Genomic DNA, 19,330 nt, shown 5'->3' on the forward strand with positions numbered 1-19,330 from the left:
CAAGCTATTTGTGGTTTCGAAAAAGAAGTTGAAAGTCTGTTTGTGATGCAGGAGACCTAGACAAGCTGAAATTGACAATCTATATCAGTTTTGCTATTTCTGCTCAGAATTTAGCATCCCGGCAGCTTTTGATGCAAAGCTACCTGGACAAGCTCGCCGCGCAACTCGATCTGAATTACAGAGATTAAATGTTGAATGGTTGGTTCAGTTTGTGGAGTGAAATGTCAAATTTAGCCCTTTAAGTGGGCCTATATATGGCAGCAGTTTGTCAGTGCTAACTCATCACTTAACGTCCAATTTGGATGCCTGAGAAAATTTTAGGCACGGTTGATGGAAATTGAAAGCACAAGGGTGTTGCTGATGAAATTAAAAGAGGAGGGACTAACATGATGTCGAGGTCAAACATAAGGGTAGTAAACTGAAAATTTTCCTTATTTGAAATATGAAGCATAAATTCGTCTATGGGCTTCTCGATGTGATTTGGGCCTCAAAACAAAAATTACCGTCAAAAGTCAGATTCACGGGCAGTTTGACCTTCTTCTACTAAATCGACAATAGCTTCTTCTAGAAAAATGATATTGATAAGCGGTAAAAAGCTCTGGAGACTAGATATTAGAGGCTTTCCATATAAAGATCATCATCTAGTTCGTGCTGAGCTGCTCTCAATGCTCTGTCGAAGTTGACTGACTTGCACATGCAGATTTCCTAATTTGGCCTTTCATGCGTCTTTTCTGCTAGTGCTCTCAGGTTTCCTAGCCCTATTAGGACTCCTTATGTCTTCAAGAGTCGTAGTCAAACAAGGACTCTTCACATGAAATGTTCTTGAACCTTCCACAATCTTCTTATGATTTCCTAGTTCAACTGGGACTCCACTACACCAATTTTTCAATCAGACGACAGTTTTTCACTGTCGTCTGATTATAGAGTTTGCTGTTGTCTATCTCAATGCCGTCTGATACATAATCAGACAATACCAAAAAACTGTCGTCTGATAAAGTTTACTACAACAGCGACTACTATATTGTCTGTTGTCTGAATACCACGAAGAACAACAGCAATAATACTAAAAACTGTCGTCTGATAAAGTTTACTACAACAGCGACTACTATATTATCTGTTGTCTGAACACCACAAAGAACAACAGCAATTTGTACCAGAACTCTTGTGCAAAGTAATTTCAGTTGGCAGACCCTGGAAGAATGTTGACGTGTAATGAATATTTAGAGAACATTGATTTGTACAAAAACTGTTGTCTGAATGAAGCTTGTAGATCAGCAATGTAATTGAATACTATTGTCTGACTTTGAACAAGACAACAGGAAAACTATTAAAGCTATTGTGTGTCATTGCTTCAGACAACAGTTTTTTCTTTCTTTTTTCTTTATGTTCGTTTGTTAGACAATGGTTTGCGATTGGTATTGAATTGTCTGAGATAGAAAAGAAGATATACACAATTGAACAACATATCCTTGATTCCAAAAACCATTTCATTCCAGTATTCGTCCCAACATTTACACAGGAATTAACCTTGCCCAAGTGCCTATATCTTTTTCATTAGCTTAACAAGCTTTCAAGTTTCATGAGCTTTACATGATAATAAAAAAGAATACAATTTGCTCGATCTCTCAAGATATAGTTGTAAGCAAAATCACTGCAAGCTTGAAGCCTATTCCTTTGGTGTTGTACCACTAAGATAGTTGTAAGCAAAATCACTGCAAGGAAAGAAAAGTAGATGCAATTAATAAATTGTCAAGGTATTGAGAGCATCATGATCAAATACTAAAGCTCTTATAAAAAGTAGATTGACACAAGTCAATCAAATAGTTTACGTGCACTCGGGACTGATAAACTGGAAAACCCGGAATTGTTATAAACTACTCAGAGAAAGACAGGAGCCATGACCAGCATTTTTGTAGCAAGCATTTTAATAAGGACATGAAGTGAAGGTCCAGCTGTGTCTTTGAATGGGTCTCCCACTCTGCAAAACAAACAAGAGGATATCATTTTTGAGAATTCAGAGACTGGTAAATGATTGACAGAATATTAGATAAATCATAATGACGAAAACAATAAGAACTTGGTCAAATCTACTGCCACAGTACCACTAGACATCTCCAAATTAACAGAAAAAGGAGGACAGCAGGACTTACATGTCTCCTGTAATTGCAGCCTTATGACAATCACTTCCTTTGCCTCCGGATAGTATCCAAATATCCGGAACGCAATACCTGCAAGGGATTCAAGCAATAATTATTCCTTCATGATCTAATTAATATGGAAGCAACAACAAACTTATCTCCACTCCATGCCCAAATTTATAAAAACATAATTGACCCACCAACTGCTATAGGTGAAATAATAGCCAAGGCACCAGGTTTTATCATCTCCCTCAAAGATGCATATGCTACAATAGCAACACAACGTGCATAATCTGGCTTCTCCTTATATTCCTGCAGCAACATGTTAGAAAAGGCATTACTAAAAGGAATGCAAAACATCAAAAATTCACACTGTACCTTGAGCAATAGGTGAATAGGCAATCAAAGTGATCCCAAGTTCGTCACAGGTAGCCTTACCTCCATTCTCCTCTGGTGCCTTGTATATGAGACTGTAATTCACTTGCTTTGATGCTAGTGGGATACCTCTCTTTTTGAGTTTCTCGTATGCATCACGCAATCTCTTTTCTAAAATAAGGAACTTTATGCATCATGTTCTAATTAATTAAGGAGGGCATGCAGTTTCGTAAAATTGATATCTTTTCAGTGTGCCAATATCTTCTATACTTACTAAACTAAAGAAGAAAATAAAATAGACAAGATGCTTATAATGTAGAGAAAGTATTTCATTGTTCGTTCTGCTAACTTATATCAATAAGAACAAAACAATAGACTTGTCTTTCTTTGGAAGAAGCACAAGATAATATATAGAAGTCATAGAACCATGACAACTACCAAGAGCACTACCGTCAAATTCAATCAATCTAATGCTTTTATACATCAACAAACCCTGAAAATTTCACACAGCCACTCATCAATATCAACCCGATTATAAGAAAATAAAGGGGAGAGAATACCAACATTAACAATCAGAACCAGCACAAAATCTAAATCAGGAAGGAAGAGAAAGAGGGATTGGGTACTTTTTCGTGGATTTTCCCTGGCTTCCACTGCCTTTATCCTTCTTCTGAAGGAATTGTTGAAGCTGATGATAAATGTACAGGGACCAAATATTAAAAATCAGATCGATCATTTGTCTCTCTCTAGTCGTTTCTATAACAGTTAACAAAATGAAAGAAAACACCTACAGGCATTACAGGATTTCCCTATCTATCTAAACTATACCTAATAAAAAATATACCTCGACAAGTTACAGTTCAAGTGTGTGGCAAATGAATTAAACCCTTGAGCTCTATTTGCTAACACAGCAGCCGAATTACGAAAGCTAGTGTGCTATGAGCCAATGTGTATGTACCTTTTTACGGCCAGCAGCGAGCAGATCGGTACGGCTCTTGTCCTTGTCCATCCGATCCACTCCATTCTTGCTCCCCACTGTGACTCCCCAGAATCACCGCGGCCACGTCTCAATCACCATTAAACTCCGCTTTCTCCACCTTCAACACAAACACCATTACATTTGCATAAACACTCGATTTGTTCATTCATAAAAATGCACAGAAATAGCAGACAACCATAACTTAAGCTGAGCTTCGTGCTCAAAATCACAACAAATTAGGTTTCAATTCGATTGGAACGTAGCATCAATATGAAATCTGATTCAGAAGATCTAGAACCTGATTCGCAAACTGAATCAAGGAGAAAGGTGTACCTGGATTTAGCACCAGCTCGATCTCGTGGTTTTGGTGCGAATTGCTTAATTGCTAGTCTCTTAGGCCCTTCTCTCTTTCTCTTCTCTCTTGTCTCTGGTTGGGACTGTGGGGACGTGTGGTTGCTTCCCTTGGATCCAACGCAACCTTCGTTTTCCCTTGGTCCGATGATCTCGATCGATGGAGGGGTGGCTGGGGTTTTATTCTTCATCGCTTGGGCTATCTTTTGGTGGTGGCGGTGTCAATAGTCGACGACCGGAAGTCGAGCTTTCCGGTGTGACGGATAGAAGGTGAGAGGAAGAGAGAGAGCAGAGAGAAAGAGGCATGTGCGGCTGAAAGAGGAAGAAGGAGAAAATGAAAAAGCCTAGGGTTCTTTTCTTTAAATACTAAGTCGTGAAATGCAAAATTTGGTAGAATGGAGGGAAGTGAAAATTGAAACTTTGGCCAAGTCTTGAAGTCAATTAATTAGGGCGCCAACATGTTGAATCCTAAGGGGAGCGGCACCATGCGCGGATAAACGTTGCAGAATTTTGACATCCGTAAGTAGACCCCCTACCCATGAGAGTGTGGGAGCTGAAAGATCGAAAAAATTGAATTGCCAAGGACCGGTTAAGAGCATATTTGTTTTATGTTCTATTTAGGGTATTGAGTTGACCGGGTAGATCGAGGTCCAACCGAATGCGGAAATTGCTGAAATTTCTACCACTAACATATATTCATATGAAAACAACATCTAGCGGTTCATTTTAAAAAATTCCATTTCGTCCCCCATTTTGCTCATGGAGGGTAACAAGTCTAATAAACTAGTTATACTACATTACAAGACATATAAGGATTATGTGCGATCCAAAAATTTTGAAATGAAAATCGATCAATCGGAAAATTCTTATATGTTTATACAATAGTGATAGGTATTGTGTAAAGAAATTAGGCCGATCCGCCGTGAATAAGCCACCTAACGGAGCGGTCAACGCTTTGCACAAGCAAACTTCCCTAAGGGGAGCGGCACCATGCGCGGACAAACGTTGCGGAATTTTGACATCCATAAGTAGACCCCCTACCCATGAGAGTGTGGGAGCTGAAAGATCGAAAAAAGTGAATTGCCAAGGACCGGTTAAGAGCATATTTATTTTATGTTCTATTTAGGGTATTGAGTTGACCGGGTAGATCGAGGTCCAAAAGAAGGAGGAAATTGCTGAAATTTCTACCACTAACATATATTCATATGCAAATAACATCCAGCGGTGCATTTTAAAAAATTCCATTTCGTCCCCCATTTTGCTCATTAAGAAGTTAACATTACATTGGTAAAAAGGTTTCAACTCGACCAATTGATTATTTTTAGTTATGTTGATTACTTGATTTATTTCAAAATTGGTATTACATGAATATATTGTCCAATTTGAAATAATAGCTTTGTAATTATCACAGTTAATTAGTTAACAGTAATTATTGGTAAATATTAAAATACCCATAAGATTATATTAAAACGGCGGCGTTTTTGCCGAATTAACGGTTAATTCTTTAAAAAAAATTTATTTTTTTATTCTCAAAATATGGCTCAATTTAAAAGACTCATTTCCTAATATGGCAGATTGAAATAATTTTCTACACTTCCATAGTTTTATACATATAACACATGTAATAGAAAATAACAAAAATAAAATATAAATTTTAGGGCCGGGCTTTAAGGGCCGGGCCGGGCCGGGCCTAGCCCTTACAGGCTCAATCGGGCGAGGCCGTAGGGTAGGGCCGGGCTTTATTTGTGTGACCCATACCCTACCCTAAACGGGCCGGGCGGGCTTAGGGCCCAAGGGCCATATGATGAGGCCTAGGGGAATCTAACTTCAGACAACAGCATTTAGGGTGCATTGTCTGAAGATAATGTGACAACAGATGAATAAAAACAGTTGTGTGAAACCAAATCAGACAATATCTTTTAGCAAGTATTGACTTAAAAGTTATTGCACAACAGACAATGAATAACAGTTGTGTGATTGAACAATCAGACAACATCAAAAATCAACCATTGTCTGAATAAACCTTGGACAACATTGAAATAATAACTGTTGTCTGAATTGATCCATTCAGACAACATCAAAAATCAACCATTGTCTGAATAAACCTTGGACAACATTGAAATAATAACTGTTGTCTGAATTGATCCATTCAGACAACAGCAAAAAAATCAACCATTGTCTGAAATGCTATTGCACAAGAGCCAAGAAAAAACTGTTGTCTGATTCAAAAACTCAGACGACATAATATTTCTTGCTGTCGTCTGATTAAATCAGACAACAGTTAAAATGTTTGCTGTCGTCTGATATGTGTTGTCTGATTCCGAAATTGGTGTAGTGCTCCTTGTATCATTAGGATTCCTTTTCCTGACATGAACAGCCTAGTCCAACTAGGACTCTGCATTTTTTGCCATTTTTCTTCATTTTTCCGAACATGCATCCTAATTGACCCACGATTCCTACTTTGACTGGGATTCTTAGTTGGACCAGGAATTCTTGGTTGGACAAGGAATACTTCATTTCAGCTCATTTCTGCATCCCTTGTACCTTACCTATGTCATTTCTAAATTTTCCTTTGCTTCTCATGCTCTTTTAAGCTCATTTCTTCTTCATCTTCTCCAATGTACCTAAAAATAGAAACTAAGTTTTTGTACCTTACCTTTGTCATTTCTAAATTTTCCTTTGCTTCTCATGCTCTTTTAAGCTCATTTCTTCTTCATCTGCTCCAATGTACCTAAAAATAGAAACTACGTTTTTTTTTTAGACAAAAAATAGAAACTAAGTTAAAAACCGATTTAGTTAAGGAAATAACTAAGCAAAATATGAGGAATTGACTATTAAAACGTTGCATTAAAATTCTCCTATCTTCTCGGTCAAACAGGTATGGTGATGTGGATTTTGTGTTCAATTTTGACTAGTGGTTATTTGGTGAAAATAAGAATTGTTATTCATCGACATGTGTGCTTATCATCTCAAAATGAAACCTTCTTTACATGATGAATTACTCATAATAAATTAAGAAAGTTTAAAACAAACTATTATATCAAAAAAGAAAAAATATATTGTTTTGGAAACTAATAAAGAGATAAGAAGAAACTTTTGCAGGATATTCTTTTTTTTTGAAGGGGTTTCTGCAGGATATTCAAAATGACACCAATTGGGATGGATATTGAAGTGAGGAATTCAGACAATTAATTCGTTCATTTTTTTTCCACAAAGAAATTTATAATTTTCATGTTTAGAATGCCAACCGATGTAATTAATGTTTAGGAATTATGAATACCTCATGTTCGTGTTTAGGCATTTAAATATTTGGTAGATAGATAGACAAAATATATGCACAAAATAAGGAAAGAAAACTTTGATTAAATTATCAAAAAGATTTTGATATTCCATCACTAGAACCTTTATTGATAAAAATACTAGATACAATAGGGTTGTCTCTAAAGCATTTGTGGCATAACTCCATGATCCCACTAGATTTTTTACTCACATTGCATTATCGTTAAAAGAATCAATATATCATCTAATTTTATATGTAAACATTAATATTAGTATGTACATGCATGATTGAGTGATTAATAATAAGAAATTACGACGGTGATTGATACTAAGAATACGGTCCAGTAACTAATATTACAAATATTATGTATGTATTAAGGAGAATATCCAAGAAGTCGATCAAGATTAGTGCAATGGAATGGATGCTGATGGTATATACTTAATTAGATATAGAGATTACTAGACTTAATTTTATTGTACATTAATTTCTTTACGTGTTGAATTTATCGGTATAAAGTCTTTATCCTTGTCATATGATCTTTATTGGTTCGAGCATAGTGTCTATGTACTATATAGAATTATGTTTTAAGGTGAACAGTGTTTTAGCACTAGGTAGGTCACCGACTTTATGTGGATACATATTTGAACATCAGTCCTGATCACTGACCGTCCGATTGAGATCGGACGGTTGACAGCTCTCATCTTAAATCTCATTACTTAGCTGTCAACCGTCTGATCTCAATCGGACGGTCAGTGACCAGAAAATCCATGGTCAGCAACTGACCATGTGATCAGGATCGTTTGAACATATAATACTACATTAGAATTATGTTTTAAGGTGGACGGTGTTTTAGCACTAGGTAAGTGAACGACTTTATGTGAATATATATTTGAACATATAATACTACAATGACGTACTATATCATGGTTGTGGCTATAAATATCTCATTTCAAATAACAAATCTTATGTGTGATTAATTTTGAGGGTGAATGGGAACCACGGCGACCAATTCTTTGTCCAGAATCACCGTTCTTCCCAAACGCTTGCGCTTTCTAGTTTTTCTAGCTTGAGATTTTTTGCGAAGGCTTCCCCCAAAGCCAATGATTCTTCCTCAGACTTGTTTTCAATCTGCATGCTCGCTAAGCACGTACTCCTATTGGCAGATGGGCTACAATGTGATCTTTTCTAGAGCTGCTGTCAAAGCAAAATGTGTATATGTTTGAAGATAAACCAGAACATGTGCCTGAAGCAAAAAGTGGAATGTCACATCTTCCTTATATTTTGAATTCTGTTTATTTGATGGGATGCGGCAAATGGATTGTGATAAGCTTGTGGAGTTTGTCCATCAGATGAACTGTGTCTGTCAGACTGAGTGTTTGAAGTTTAGGGAGTGTTTGAATCTTAAGGAAAGTTTGCAGATCAATGAAATTTTTAAGCAGAAGAAAGTTATGGAGTGTCTTAATCCCATAAGGTGTGTGTAGAGGAAGGAGTGTTATAGAATGGTGGATTGTATGTTTCAGAAGATAACTACTGAAAAGAAGAGTTTTTCTTTAAGGAATTGGTTAAAGGGAGTCTTTGTCTCAATGTTGACTGCTCTGGAGCCTGTTACATAGGCAATTATATTTGTCATATCCTCTGCTTTGACGTTACCTGTTGGTATTTTTTTTTCTATTGGCTTCTAAGGGTGTGATGAATGTATTGTGGTTTTGGTATAAGCCCACTATGTTTACATCTAACTAGTGTGGGAGGAAATTTCGGGATTATTGTGAGTTTTTGATGAGATTAGGCAGGAAGTATGCTCCTTACTTTCTTGAGATGGTTGTGACTTGATTTGATTTTGTTAGACTTAATCCTGCTAGGGTTGTTGTGTTGATTGGATGGTTTTTGACTCTATGATCATCAGTCACATTCGCTGCATTAGTTTGGACCTTTACCTTTAGGTCAGTGAGGTCACTACTATTTTGGTTGGCCAACATAATGATTTGATTCTACATCTTGCTTCAAAGACTCTATTGTTTGCTTCCACGATCCTATTGACATGACTAAACTTGACGGAGAAGCAATGGTCTATTTTAGAAGCATCATCATTATCTTCTACAACGCTTTACTACCCTTCACCTATGAAACGGGAAATATGATCTTGAGAGTTTCTCTTTTCTTTATGTTTGTAGGATGTTCAAGAAACAATTTTGAATTGTTCCTCTCATGCGCACAATCATTAGTTGAAACTTTGTTTAATTTAGTTTAACATTGTAATGTCTACTATCGCAAGCTCCAATTTGTCAAATTTTCTATAGGCACTTGAGATAGTGTTGATTGGAATAAAGGAAAAAAAATATATATATATATATATATATATATATATATATATATATATATATATATTTGAGGGTGAATGGAACTAGAATATTGAACTAGGTTTTACTTGCAAATTAAGTTGCATGTAAATTAATTAAAGTCACAACGATGATTAGTTTGATGAAATTAATTTCCTATTCATCGAATTGAAAATGTAAAAAAGTACATAAATTAAGCCGTTCTATTTTTTGGTTGGAACGGAAAAAAAAATTATTATGGTACTCCATGTATAGAAATATCAGAATCCATCAAACTGAACAAATAAACCAACCGCTACTAGGATGACTAAATACTCAATGGAAATACAAATTACACTTTCTAGCCATGAAAGGACTAGGGTTGTAATTGGCCGTTGTGATCAACGAAATCCTTTTTTAAGTTACATGTGAACTGAGAATACGTTCCTTATCCAATTTACTCAGAATCTTGTCATAGAGTTTGAGATTGTGGTATTTTAATGATAGAGTCGGAAAAGAATATTGTAATCAGATGATGATCTAACATCGTTGTTGTAGTTGATGCCATCATTGTCAATATGCATACATTTAGGGCTGCACACGAATTGGGTTGGATCAGTTTTGACTCCAAACCGTCTCTATGCCAAAGTGAGCGGTTTAGGCATTTTGGAAAACCGGTCATAAAAAAAAAAACTCAATCCAACCCAATCCAATCTAATTAAAGATGGTTTGGTTTGGTCGGTTAGGCGGTTTTCACCTATATAATATTAACATGCTATTTATGAAAAAATTCATAGTAAAAATTCAATCTCAAGAATTGAAATTATGTTAAATTATCTAAATTTAAAATTCAATAATTAAAATCCAAAACATATAGTCCAAAACTAAAACCTAAATTAGATTCAAAGTGATTCGGTTATTTAACGACTTAGCCATCAATACTAGCTTAATATGATAGTATTAAAGGTCAAGGAATGAGAGATTGAGATATTAGAGATGTGATATGAAAGGATCAAAAAAAATTGTAGCGATTATATACTAAGGTTTTAGGCCTTTGGGCCTTGAATTCAATATGATAGTATATCATTTGAGAATAAAGTTATAATTGGAGATTTAGAACTTACTTAGAACAAACCTGACAAATGAATATATTTTTATTATGTGTGTATATATATAAAAAAAAAAACTTTTTCTCTTATATTTCAAACATATCGGTCGGTTCGGGTTCCACGGTTTAAGTACAAGAGGAACCAAACCAACCCAGTTCATAAATGGTTTGGTTCGGTATTGAACTAATTTTCAATTTTTAAAGTTAAAAATTAACCAAACCATATTTATCGGTCGATTTTGGCCGGTTTGTACCATATTTTGCACACCCCTACATACATTACTTATGTTCCTGCTTGTAGTATTTTGATGATAGAGCTAGAGAAGGATATCATAATTAGATGATGATCTAACATCGTTGTTGTAGTTGACGCCATCATTGTCGACATGCATACATTGCTTATGCTCCTGCTTATGATTCTTTTTCTCGATTTACATTTGATTGAATTACACATACCTCACCATTTCATAACTCCTCATTCAACATTGCTTTAGAAACATATTTTTGTTTTTACTCTTATGCGTTAGGTAAGCCCGTAGAACATCGAGGATGACAGATTAGCAATAAAGAGTTGATCAGTAACATCATCTAAATTGAAGCATTGGTACTATTACCCAATTGGTAATTTGACATGAGTTGACAAAGTCAACTATAGCTTTAAAAAAAAAAAATCCAAATATCAATTTTGAAGGTATGAATAGAAACCCCTTATTTAAATGGGTATTTTTGTTAAATTGCTCTTGAATATAGGTCATGTATCATGCACATGTTAGTTTTTAACAGAAGTTAGTGATTGATACAATTTAAAATGAAATCGAAAAGTTTAGGTACCGGTTGGGATTATAATTAAAGTTCGTGCACCATTAATTAGATATAGGATAAGTTTAGGTACCATTAATGATAACTAGACAGGTCTCACACACTTTGTGTGTGAAAATGTATATTTTTTTATACAGTGAGTGGGAATTTTTTATATAAGAGTTGGTACGTAGATTTTTCTACATACTTATCTGTTTCTTACTTTCACCATTTTTTCAATTTATTTTTTAAATGACTATATTACCCTTATATATTATATGAGTTTTAATTTTTTTTAATATTTCATGGTCATTTCGGTATATTTCGGTATATTATATGAGTTTAGGGGGCGCGAAGGTTGACTTTTTATACGTTGAGTTTCTCCGAAAAATTCCTTCATGTTAATGCTCAAAGTCCGGCTGTAGCCGAACCTTCGTTTAACGCGGGTCCGGTGGGCGGACCGCTACTCTGTAGACTCGGTGATCTCCGCTAGCTGTCAAATGAAAGACAGGGCGTCAGAGGGAGACCGCGTTGGGCGGTCTTCACTTCTCCGATACCTAAGTCAGTCAATGCATATAGACAGCATAACAATAAATGAGTAGTAAATGCGTAATTAATGAGAAGAGAGGAGAGAACCTTTTATAGGTGAGGAGAAGGCTGATCTTCTCCTTGTTTTCGATGTGGGACTGATGTGCTTCAGCGTCAGGAGCTTCTGATGCTATCTTGGCACGGCGCATGGCGGCGCGTCGGCGGCCATTTGGGGGTGATCCGAGGCTCAGGCGGTAGCTCGCCTGGCTGTGTATCCGTAGGCTACTCCTTTGGCGGGAATCAGTACCTCTGGCGGTACCATGAGCGTAGCCCAATATAGCTAATTATGCTTGTAAATGTACATGTATGTACACTTCACGAAAGTCGTAGAGCGCGTCAATATGAGTTAGTGGACATGCGGTACGCAGAAATCGGAGTTCGTATGTGAAAGTTATGGTCAGCGGAAAATCTACTATTTTCGGAAATTTACTATAAATAGGGGTTTTTTGAAAAAGGAAATTACTTTCCTTTTTCGTCAGTTTCCAGAAATTTCTAGAAGCTCTGTTCTCTCTCTTCTTTTCGCTCGACTCAACCTGAACCCGCAAAACTCGACCTGGCCGAAACTTGTAACTCTGGCGACAACAGACCACAGGACCAACCCAGAACCATTCAAAGCTACGTCGCCTACCTCCCTTTGGTGGTGGTTTGCTCCGATTCTTACGCACGGCGGCGGATCAAAGCTCCAAAGTTTGGCAGCGGTGAGATCTAACCAGAACTTTCTCCTTGGGCGACGGCAGCGGCACAAACTTGGCTTATTGAGCTCGCAGCAGCCTCCTCCTTCGACCTATGGTGGTAGTTTTGATCGATTCACGTTGGAATCGGATCAACTCACGGTGAATAGTGCGTGGGAGCTTATGATTGCGATAGGCGGCGATCTAGGCCGAGTTGGCTTGAACCCCAAGTATTAAAGTTTCTCTACTTGGTATTCTTGACATTTTGGACGGTTGGATTAATGTGGTTTTCAGTTTTGGCTGGTAGTGGTTGTGCAACCGCCTGTGGCAGTGCTTTGACGGCATTCCGGCCATGTAAGGGACAATTTCTGATTTAATATATCATTTACTCGTCGATACGAGCGTTTTGATATATAATACGTAATATTTGGAGATCGTATGAATATGTTATGATTTTTACGGTTTCGAACCGTTCGATTATTCGATCCGTGAGGATTTGAGTGTTCGATAGACTTGTGGTTTTGACATATTGATCGTAGAGGTATTCCAGAGACTTTGGGTGGTCTCGGATGTGGTTTCGCCTCGATTTGCGTCACTTTTGTGGTTTTAGTTCAAAACGGGGGTTTCATACTTTAATCGCTTGTGATTCGTGTACTAAGTTGGAACCGTATGTGATTAGATACTTGACAGAGTTGTGTTGAGCGGATTGGGACGATTGTTCTTATCTTGGTTAGTGTGTGAAGACGCAGCGGGATTCAGAGGTGAGTAAATCTCACGATATTCGTTATGAGTAGAGTTAATTACCATATTGTCTTGGAGTTATTAGTTTAACTGTGACAATAGTTGGTATTAGTGGCATTCCTGAGTGAATGACTACGTGTGTGTGTGTGTGTGTGTGTGTATATATATATATATATTTACGTGAAATGTATTGGTGGCTTCGTTGTGATGTGAACAATATTTTGAAATCAATTTATTATTGTTCGAGAATGGTGAAAATTGTGTATTAAGTTATGATTGTAGAATCTCATTTGTTGAGATACCATGAGTCTAGTATGACCATCTTAATTGGTGCTTTAATATATAGTAGATTGTGTAGGAATATTTGTGTAATGATCGGTGAAATCAGTGTGATGAATCTTTGTGATGATTGTCACGTAAAGCTTGTGTAGGAATATCTGTGTAATGAATCGGTGGCATCAGTATGATGATTTTTGTAATGATTGTTGTGTAAAGCATGTGAGAATATATGGGTGATGACCGGTGAAATCTGTGTGATGATCAGTAGGACGATTGCTATCTGTTTGATGACCGATGGAATCTGTGTGATGATCAGTAGGATGATTTCTATCTGTGTGATGACCAGTGTGATAACTGCTCTGTAGAGGAATTTAATTGTTATTAAGTTAACAACGATCGAGAGGACTGCTATGATGGTCGGAGCTACCTACAAATGTCAGAGTATGGGGTTGTGATGATTTCGATGACTTGAATTGTTTGTTTTAATGTAACCTCCTGAACTAAAACTATACGCAGGGGTTACTATGAATTGTTCCACATTGTTTTGAATTGTGATTGCCTTATTTTCTTCTTAGTTTTATTTGTTGATGGTTTGATTGATCTTAAAGGTCATAGTGGTGACGATTGTACTCTGTGGTAAGGATCGGAAGGTGATTCATTCATTTTCACATTTGATGTCATGTTGATGACAAAGGCTTCTAGTGGGGAGGAAATGAGTGTGATTTTGGAATTCGCCGTAGTGCGTTAAAATGGTATCAAATATTGCTCGAGGAAGTTTTGTTTGACTGAAATTTGTGTAATTGGATGCTAGGTTGAGAATCTGAGCATGTGGTTTTAGTCATGAGTTGACGTATGTAAGCATGATATGGAAGGATATGAAATTGATGGTTGTAGGTGTGAGTTATATATGTGCTTAACGTTGTTTAGGATGAGGTGACTTAAGAATGTGTTTCTGCTTTTTGGTTTTGAGTTTACTTATACAAGCTTTCATAAGCTTACCGGGTTTGCTGTGTGACAACCTGGTGCACTATTCTATGGTGTAGGGGTTAATCTTGCAGATCAGGGTAATCGTGGCTGAAGCTGAGGTAGCGTGCTGGCAGCTTTACGGTAGGAAGCCAATTTTGTGACTTTACCTTTGTTAAGACTTCCGCTTGTAGTAAGCTTTGAGGAGCATTTACTTATTATTTTGTTGTGGCAATTTAATTTGTAAACTTGTGTAATATATGACTCTGCGTAACGAGTATATATTGACATTGTGGTTCAGGACATCAATATGTACTTGGTTTAAAAAGAAAAAGTTTTCTAGGTATTTTGTATTGATGGCTGAATCATCACGCATGTATAATTATGAGATTATATATTGATTTTTAATTCTGCGTAATGTTTTGGAACGACCTGGAGGATGTAGCCTTTTCTGATCACTTTCATTCAGACTCCCATCACCATCTGCATTACAATTTTCATTATTTCTAAAAAAAGGAAAACACAATTGAGTATATAAGAATTCACGAAAGGCAAAACATGCAGGTACTGAATCCATTACGCTCTTCCTCATACCAAAATCCATTACAGCTGGTTTCAACATTATAACAAAAAATTAAGTTTGAAGTCTGATTCAACCGAGAGTGAACAAAAACAAAAAAACTTCAACAAAACATTACAGCTGCATGAAGGCTCAAACCCGGAAAATCAATCAAAAAACCTGACGACATGAAAAAAAAAAAAAAAAAACACCGAAAGTGATCAAATTGAAATGGGTCAAAATACCTGAAAACATAACCAAAGAGAGCGTAGCTTAGCGGAAGTCGAAACGGATCGAATTGAAATGGGTCTTCTCTCCCTATTGTTCTTCACCTCTCACCCTCTCTGTACTTCTCCGGAGCAAAGACGCAAAGCCTTTGAATATCACCTCTCTCTCGATCGTTCTTGAACTCTCTTTGCTCTCTGTTCGTGCAGCAAAGAAACAGAGCCACGCGGAGTCCAACAGGAGACGAACACCTGTCTGAGCCTCTGAGGTACTCAAGTAGAAAGGCATCGAATGGAAGGGCAAAAGAGTCACGACACTGTATTACTGTTCATCACTATTCATTGAACAGTGACAATCCCATTTTACTTTTGTATATTTATAATAATGATGAGAAAAGAGAGAAATTTAAATGAGGGTATTTGAGACTTTTAATTCCTTTATATGGTTATTTTTCAACTTTTTTGAAAAACGTAGTTAAAAGTCAGTTTGAATTTGAATGGTTAAAAGTTAAAACAGGTTATTTATCAAAATTTTGCATAAATAACCCTCCGTGAAAAATGAAAATATCTCAAAAAGAAAACCGGCCCAACGCCACAACTAAATAAAGTGAAATCGACGATACACACAAAAAGCGAGACCGAGACGGCGGAAGAAACCCTAAATCCCTATCCGATTCGATCTCTGAAGACATGGATAGCAATTTCTCAGGGGCGATTGCAAAATTGAGAGGAGCGTCGGACGATGAGATCTCGATGGGGCAGCCCAATAGCTCCGAGGGTATGAAAACTCCTTCCTCTTCTCTTTAATCTTGTGGTTTATTTCGTTGCCGCAATCAGTAATTTTGTGCTATCCATCAGCCAAAACAAAGGTCTCACCGATCACCGATCATACTGATTTGGTCCTGGAGGGTATGCAAATTGCTTCGTTTCTATTGTAATATTGAAAATATATTTACTTAGCATGTTGTTTATTATGTTGTAGAATTTCGTTCCTCAAGCGCTACAATATTTTCGTTTCCCAGAAAACCCCCTAATCCTGTGCAACACACACTTGATTTATGTAGTAGAATTTTGTTGTTGCAGAGCCAGATCGCCTAGGGAAAAAACCCGGCAAGGACATTGCACACCCCGCAAAACCAGACATCAGTGCTGCTGCAGCCAGTCTCAACCCTAAATTAGCCGCCCTTTCTCTGGGAAACAAAGGTACTTCCTTCTCTTTTTATAGTAAAAATATGTATGATGCTTTTGGTTTATGTAGTAGACTTGGTTTCTGGGAGATATGTTATGCCTAGAGAGCCGAAGCTCTAGCTTTTTCTAAGAATGTTGCATATATTGTAATTTTATTAGTTTCTAAGAATAAGTACGGGCAGATTTGAGAATTTTACGTCTTTGACTTTGTTGCCCATGATTATGTTTATATCATTTAAGCTTCCTTCCTATTAATTTTGAAGTTCATCTCAAATAAAGGGAAACGGTTGTGCTCTGGACCAAAAGGTCGTATTTCTCGAAGGCGCAATCGAAAAGATAAGGGAGCGTCCATTGGTCTAGGTATTATCAATGGACTGAGATTTCAATATAGTGTTATGTTTTTCACTATTTTGTTGGCTATGAGTGATAGATAAAGATTGACAATGAAAAAGTCCCATATCTATATGTTTTACTTTATCTTTGGCCATTATTGATGGTTCAAAATTTCTGTGTATTCCTTGCTTCATTTTTGTCCTTGATCAATGACTTGAGTTAAGAAAGCTTGTTGATCCATTTGGTTATTCAAGTATAATTCTCGATCAAACATTGTTTTTGTAAGTTCCTTTCGCACATCTGGACAAACTAAAGTTATAATTGAGTTCTCTTGTTTGTACAAATTGATTCATAGCTTTGCCATTAATAACCTTGAGGTAGTACTGTCTCTGTTTGCATTATTTGAATGAGAAAGAACAATTCGTAAAAGGGCCTTTATTTAAATGGGTGAGATGACATACTTGGCAGTGTATGGATCATTAATAACATGTGCTCTCCAGCCGGGGGATTATTTCCCAGTATTTCTCTAATTGGCCTATGTTTTATAAATGTATACCAGTATACGTGCAATTGGTTTGATTTCTTGGGCAGTTTCTGTTTTCATTTATACTGGGTGTAGATGTAACATTACTTTGATTTTTTTTTTTTTTTTGTTTGGGGGGGGGGGGGGGTGGGAGATGTGTTCTTTGATGTCATTTTTATATCCAGCAAAATTAACAATTTATGATAAATCAAGTTGCTAGTAGGTACTGTTAGCAGCATCAGAATTCTTTCTTTTATTTATTATTTGGTATCTAACAATAGAACCTCAAATTAGCAGGCATCAAGTCCAAAGAACCAAAGGCTACTGGAGTGTCAGACAAAAACAATAAAAAAGTGGCTGCAGTTGCTTCTTCTACTTCTGTCGTCACCGAAAGAGGAGGATGTCAGATCTGCGGTCATGATCACCAGCACATTCGTTGCCCATACTTGGAGTTGGTTCCACCTGGCGGAACTGTTGGCCCTGACTATCTAGTAGTATGTGGCGAATGTGGTTATGAGTTAAAGCAGCCTATTCCGGCTTGTTGTTGGTCGTGCGGTTATTGGGGAGGACGTGTGGTGGGGGTGTCTACCTTTGATTATAGATTTCGTTACTACCTAGATGAATTTTATATAGAAGAACCAGTTACGGCAGAGTACATGGACCCAGACAAGTACCCAGAACAAAAACCTGAAGAACCAGTTACGGCAGAGTACATGGACCCAGACAAGTACACACAACAAAAACCTGTAATGGCACAGTCCTCCTCATTGTAAGTTATTTGTGCAAGTAAATTTGCTTCACTAGTGATATGACTCATGACAAGTTATTTATGCGGGCATGTAATTAAGTTTCACCAGTGGGAGGATGCCAAGAGAACATGGCCTCTGTTTTAGTTGAGCTTTTAACGATGTGTTGGTTGCTCTGGTTAAAGATATTGGCTCCAGAAGGGGATTTGGTTGCAGTAACTTAAACACTACTTGATGGATGGACCCTTCATGTAGTTTTTATTTTTTACTCTTTCTATAATGGTTGCAGGATTTCATTTTTTGCCTATGCAGTTTTTCTGTTTTCGTACACATGTTTTGTCTTGATATATCTTTTTCTTTTATCTTTGGTTTGACTTTGGTCTGAAATTCATTCATTGAACGAAGTTCAAAGGCACAAGTCACTGTGCAATTGAAATATGAAATGAAAAATAGCCAGGGTTGAATGTCCTCCTTTTAGTTTGAAATTCACTCGTTAAGAGAAGTTGAAAGGTAGAAGGCTGTTATACAACTGAATTCTAAAGAGAAATCCGTGATCTAGACTATGTTATAGGTTAAGCTGCTACGTCTGAAAGAAAGAGAAAAAAGCACGAAAAAAAAGGGACACTAAAAAATAAAAATAAAACTTCCACTGTAGGGGGGAAAAGAAACGTCTTCTACTGTTCAACGTAGTTCGCACTTGTAGTAAGGGAGGTTGAAAGTTGCAAATTGCCAAATCAAATTGAAAACTGGAGGTTACGGTACAGCTGAGATTTGGAGATTACAGTTCAATAAAAATAAGCTTTTCCTCCCAAAGTTGTTGAAGCCTTTGAACGTGAGAATTAAGAAAGCTTGAGCAGAATCTCCAGCCAATGGTTGAATTCGAAAGAGGGAGAGTCCAGTGGCGGATTCATAAACTTTTAGCAGGATGGGCGAGACTAAAATTAAACGGTCATTCAATAGCAAAAGAATATTACTCTTATAGGTGAAGATCAATAAAAATTCATTGATCACAACATATATATATATACAGATCATATCCAGAGCGGAGCTCCGCTTTGAAATTAACGTGTGAAGTTCGAGTTTTTGGTCACTTTTCGGTCGCATATCCACATCTCGACCGTTCAGTTTTTAGGTACTATTGTATAGATCATCTCTGCAAATTTTCAGCTAA

At 36.9% G+C, this 19,330-nt stretch overlaps 1 protein-coding gene and 1 long non-coding RNA gene across 5 annotated transcripts; one reads left to right on the forward strand and one right to left on the reverse strand.

Annotated features, from left to right (window-relative positions):
• Positions 1-1,852: 1,852 nt before the first annotated feature.
• LOC133739851 (uncharacterized) lies at positions 1,853-2,680 on the reverse strand. The gene is made up of 3 exons (XR_009860851.1): positions 2,339-2,680; positions 2,151-2,228; positions 1,853-1,978 (listed from the first exon to the last, which is right to left on the reverse strand). It is a non-coding gene; the product is annotated as an uncharacterized LOC133739851 (long non-coding RNA).
• Positions 2,681-15,944: 13,264 nt separating this feature from the next.
• Positions 15,945-18,464, forward strand: LOC133725242 (uncharacterized). Of its 4 annotated transcripts, XM_062152409.1 has the most exons (5): positions 15,945-16,147; positions 16,228-16,278; positions 16,453-16,572; positions 16,837-16,917; positions 17,711-18,464. In XM_062152409.1, exons 1-5 carry the CDS (start codon positions 16,060-16,062, stop codon positions 18,184-18,186), a joined length of 816 nt encoding a protein of 271 aa, XP_062008393.1. In that variant the 5' UTR covers positions 15,945-16,059; the 3' UTR covers positions 18,187-18,464. The 4 variants fall into 4 exon arrangements, with proteins under 4 accessions (XP_062008393.1, XP_062008395.1, XP_062008394.1 ...); XM_062152411.1 differs by lacking the exon at positions 16,837-16,917; XM_062152410.1 differs by lacking the exon at positions 16,228-16,278 and having other exon boundaries at positions 15,947-16,147.
• The last annotated feature ends 866 nt before the right edge of the window (positions 18,465-19,330 follow it).

This window comes from Rosa rugosa, chromosome 1 (assembly GCF_958449725.1).
Source record: "Rosa rugosa chromosome 1, drRosRugo1.1, whole genome shotgun sequence".
In the NCBI taxonomy this organism is placed as follows: domain Eukaryota; kingdom Viridiplantae; phylum Streptophyta; class Magnoliopsida; order Rosales; family Rosaceae; genus Rosa; species Rosa rugosa.

Coding starts and splice junctions, on each gene's coding strand:
- LOC133725242 (XM_062152409.1), top strand. CDS start 16,060: ATGGATAGCAATTTCTCAGGGGCGATTGCAAAATTGAGAGGAGCGTCG. Junction 16,148..16,227: donor GCAGCCCAATAGCTCCGAGG/GTATGAAAACTC, acceptor GCTATCCATCAG/CCAAAACAAAGGTCTCACCG. Junction 16,279..16,452: donor TACTGATTTGGTCCTGGAGG/GTATGCAAATTG, acceptor TTGTTGTTGCAG/AGCCAGATCGCCTAGGGAAA.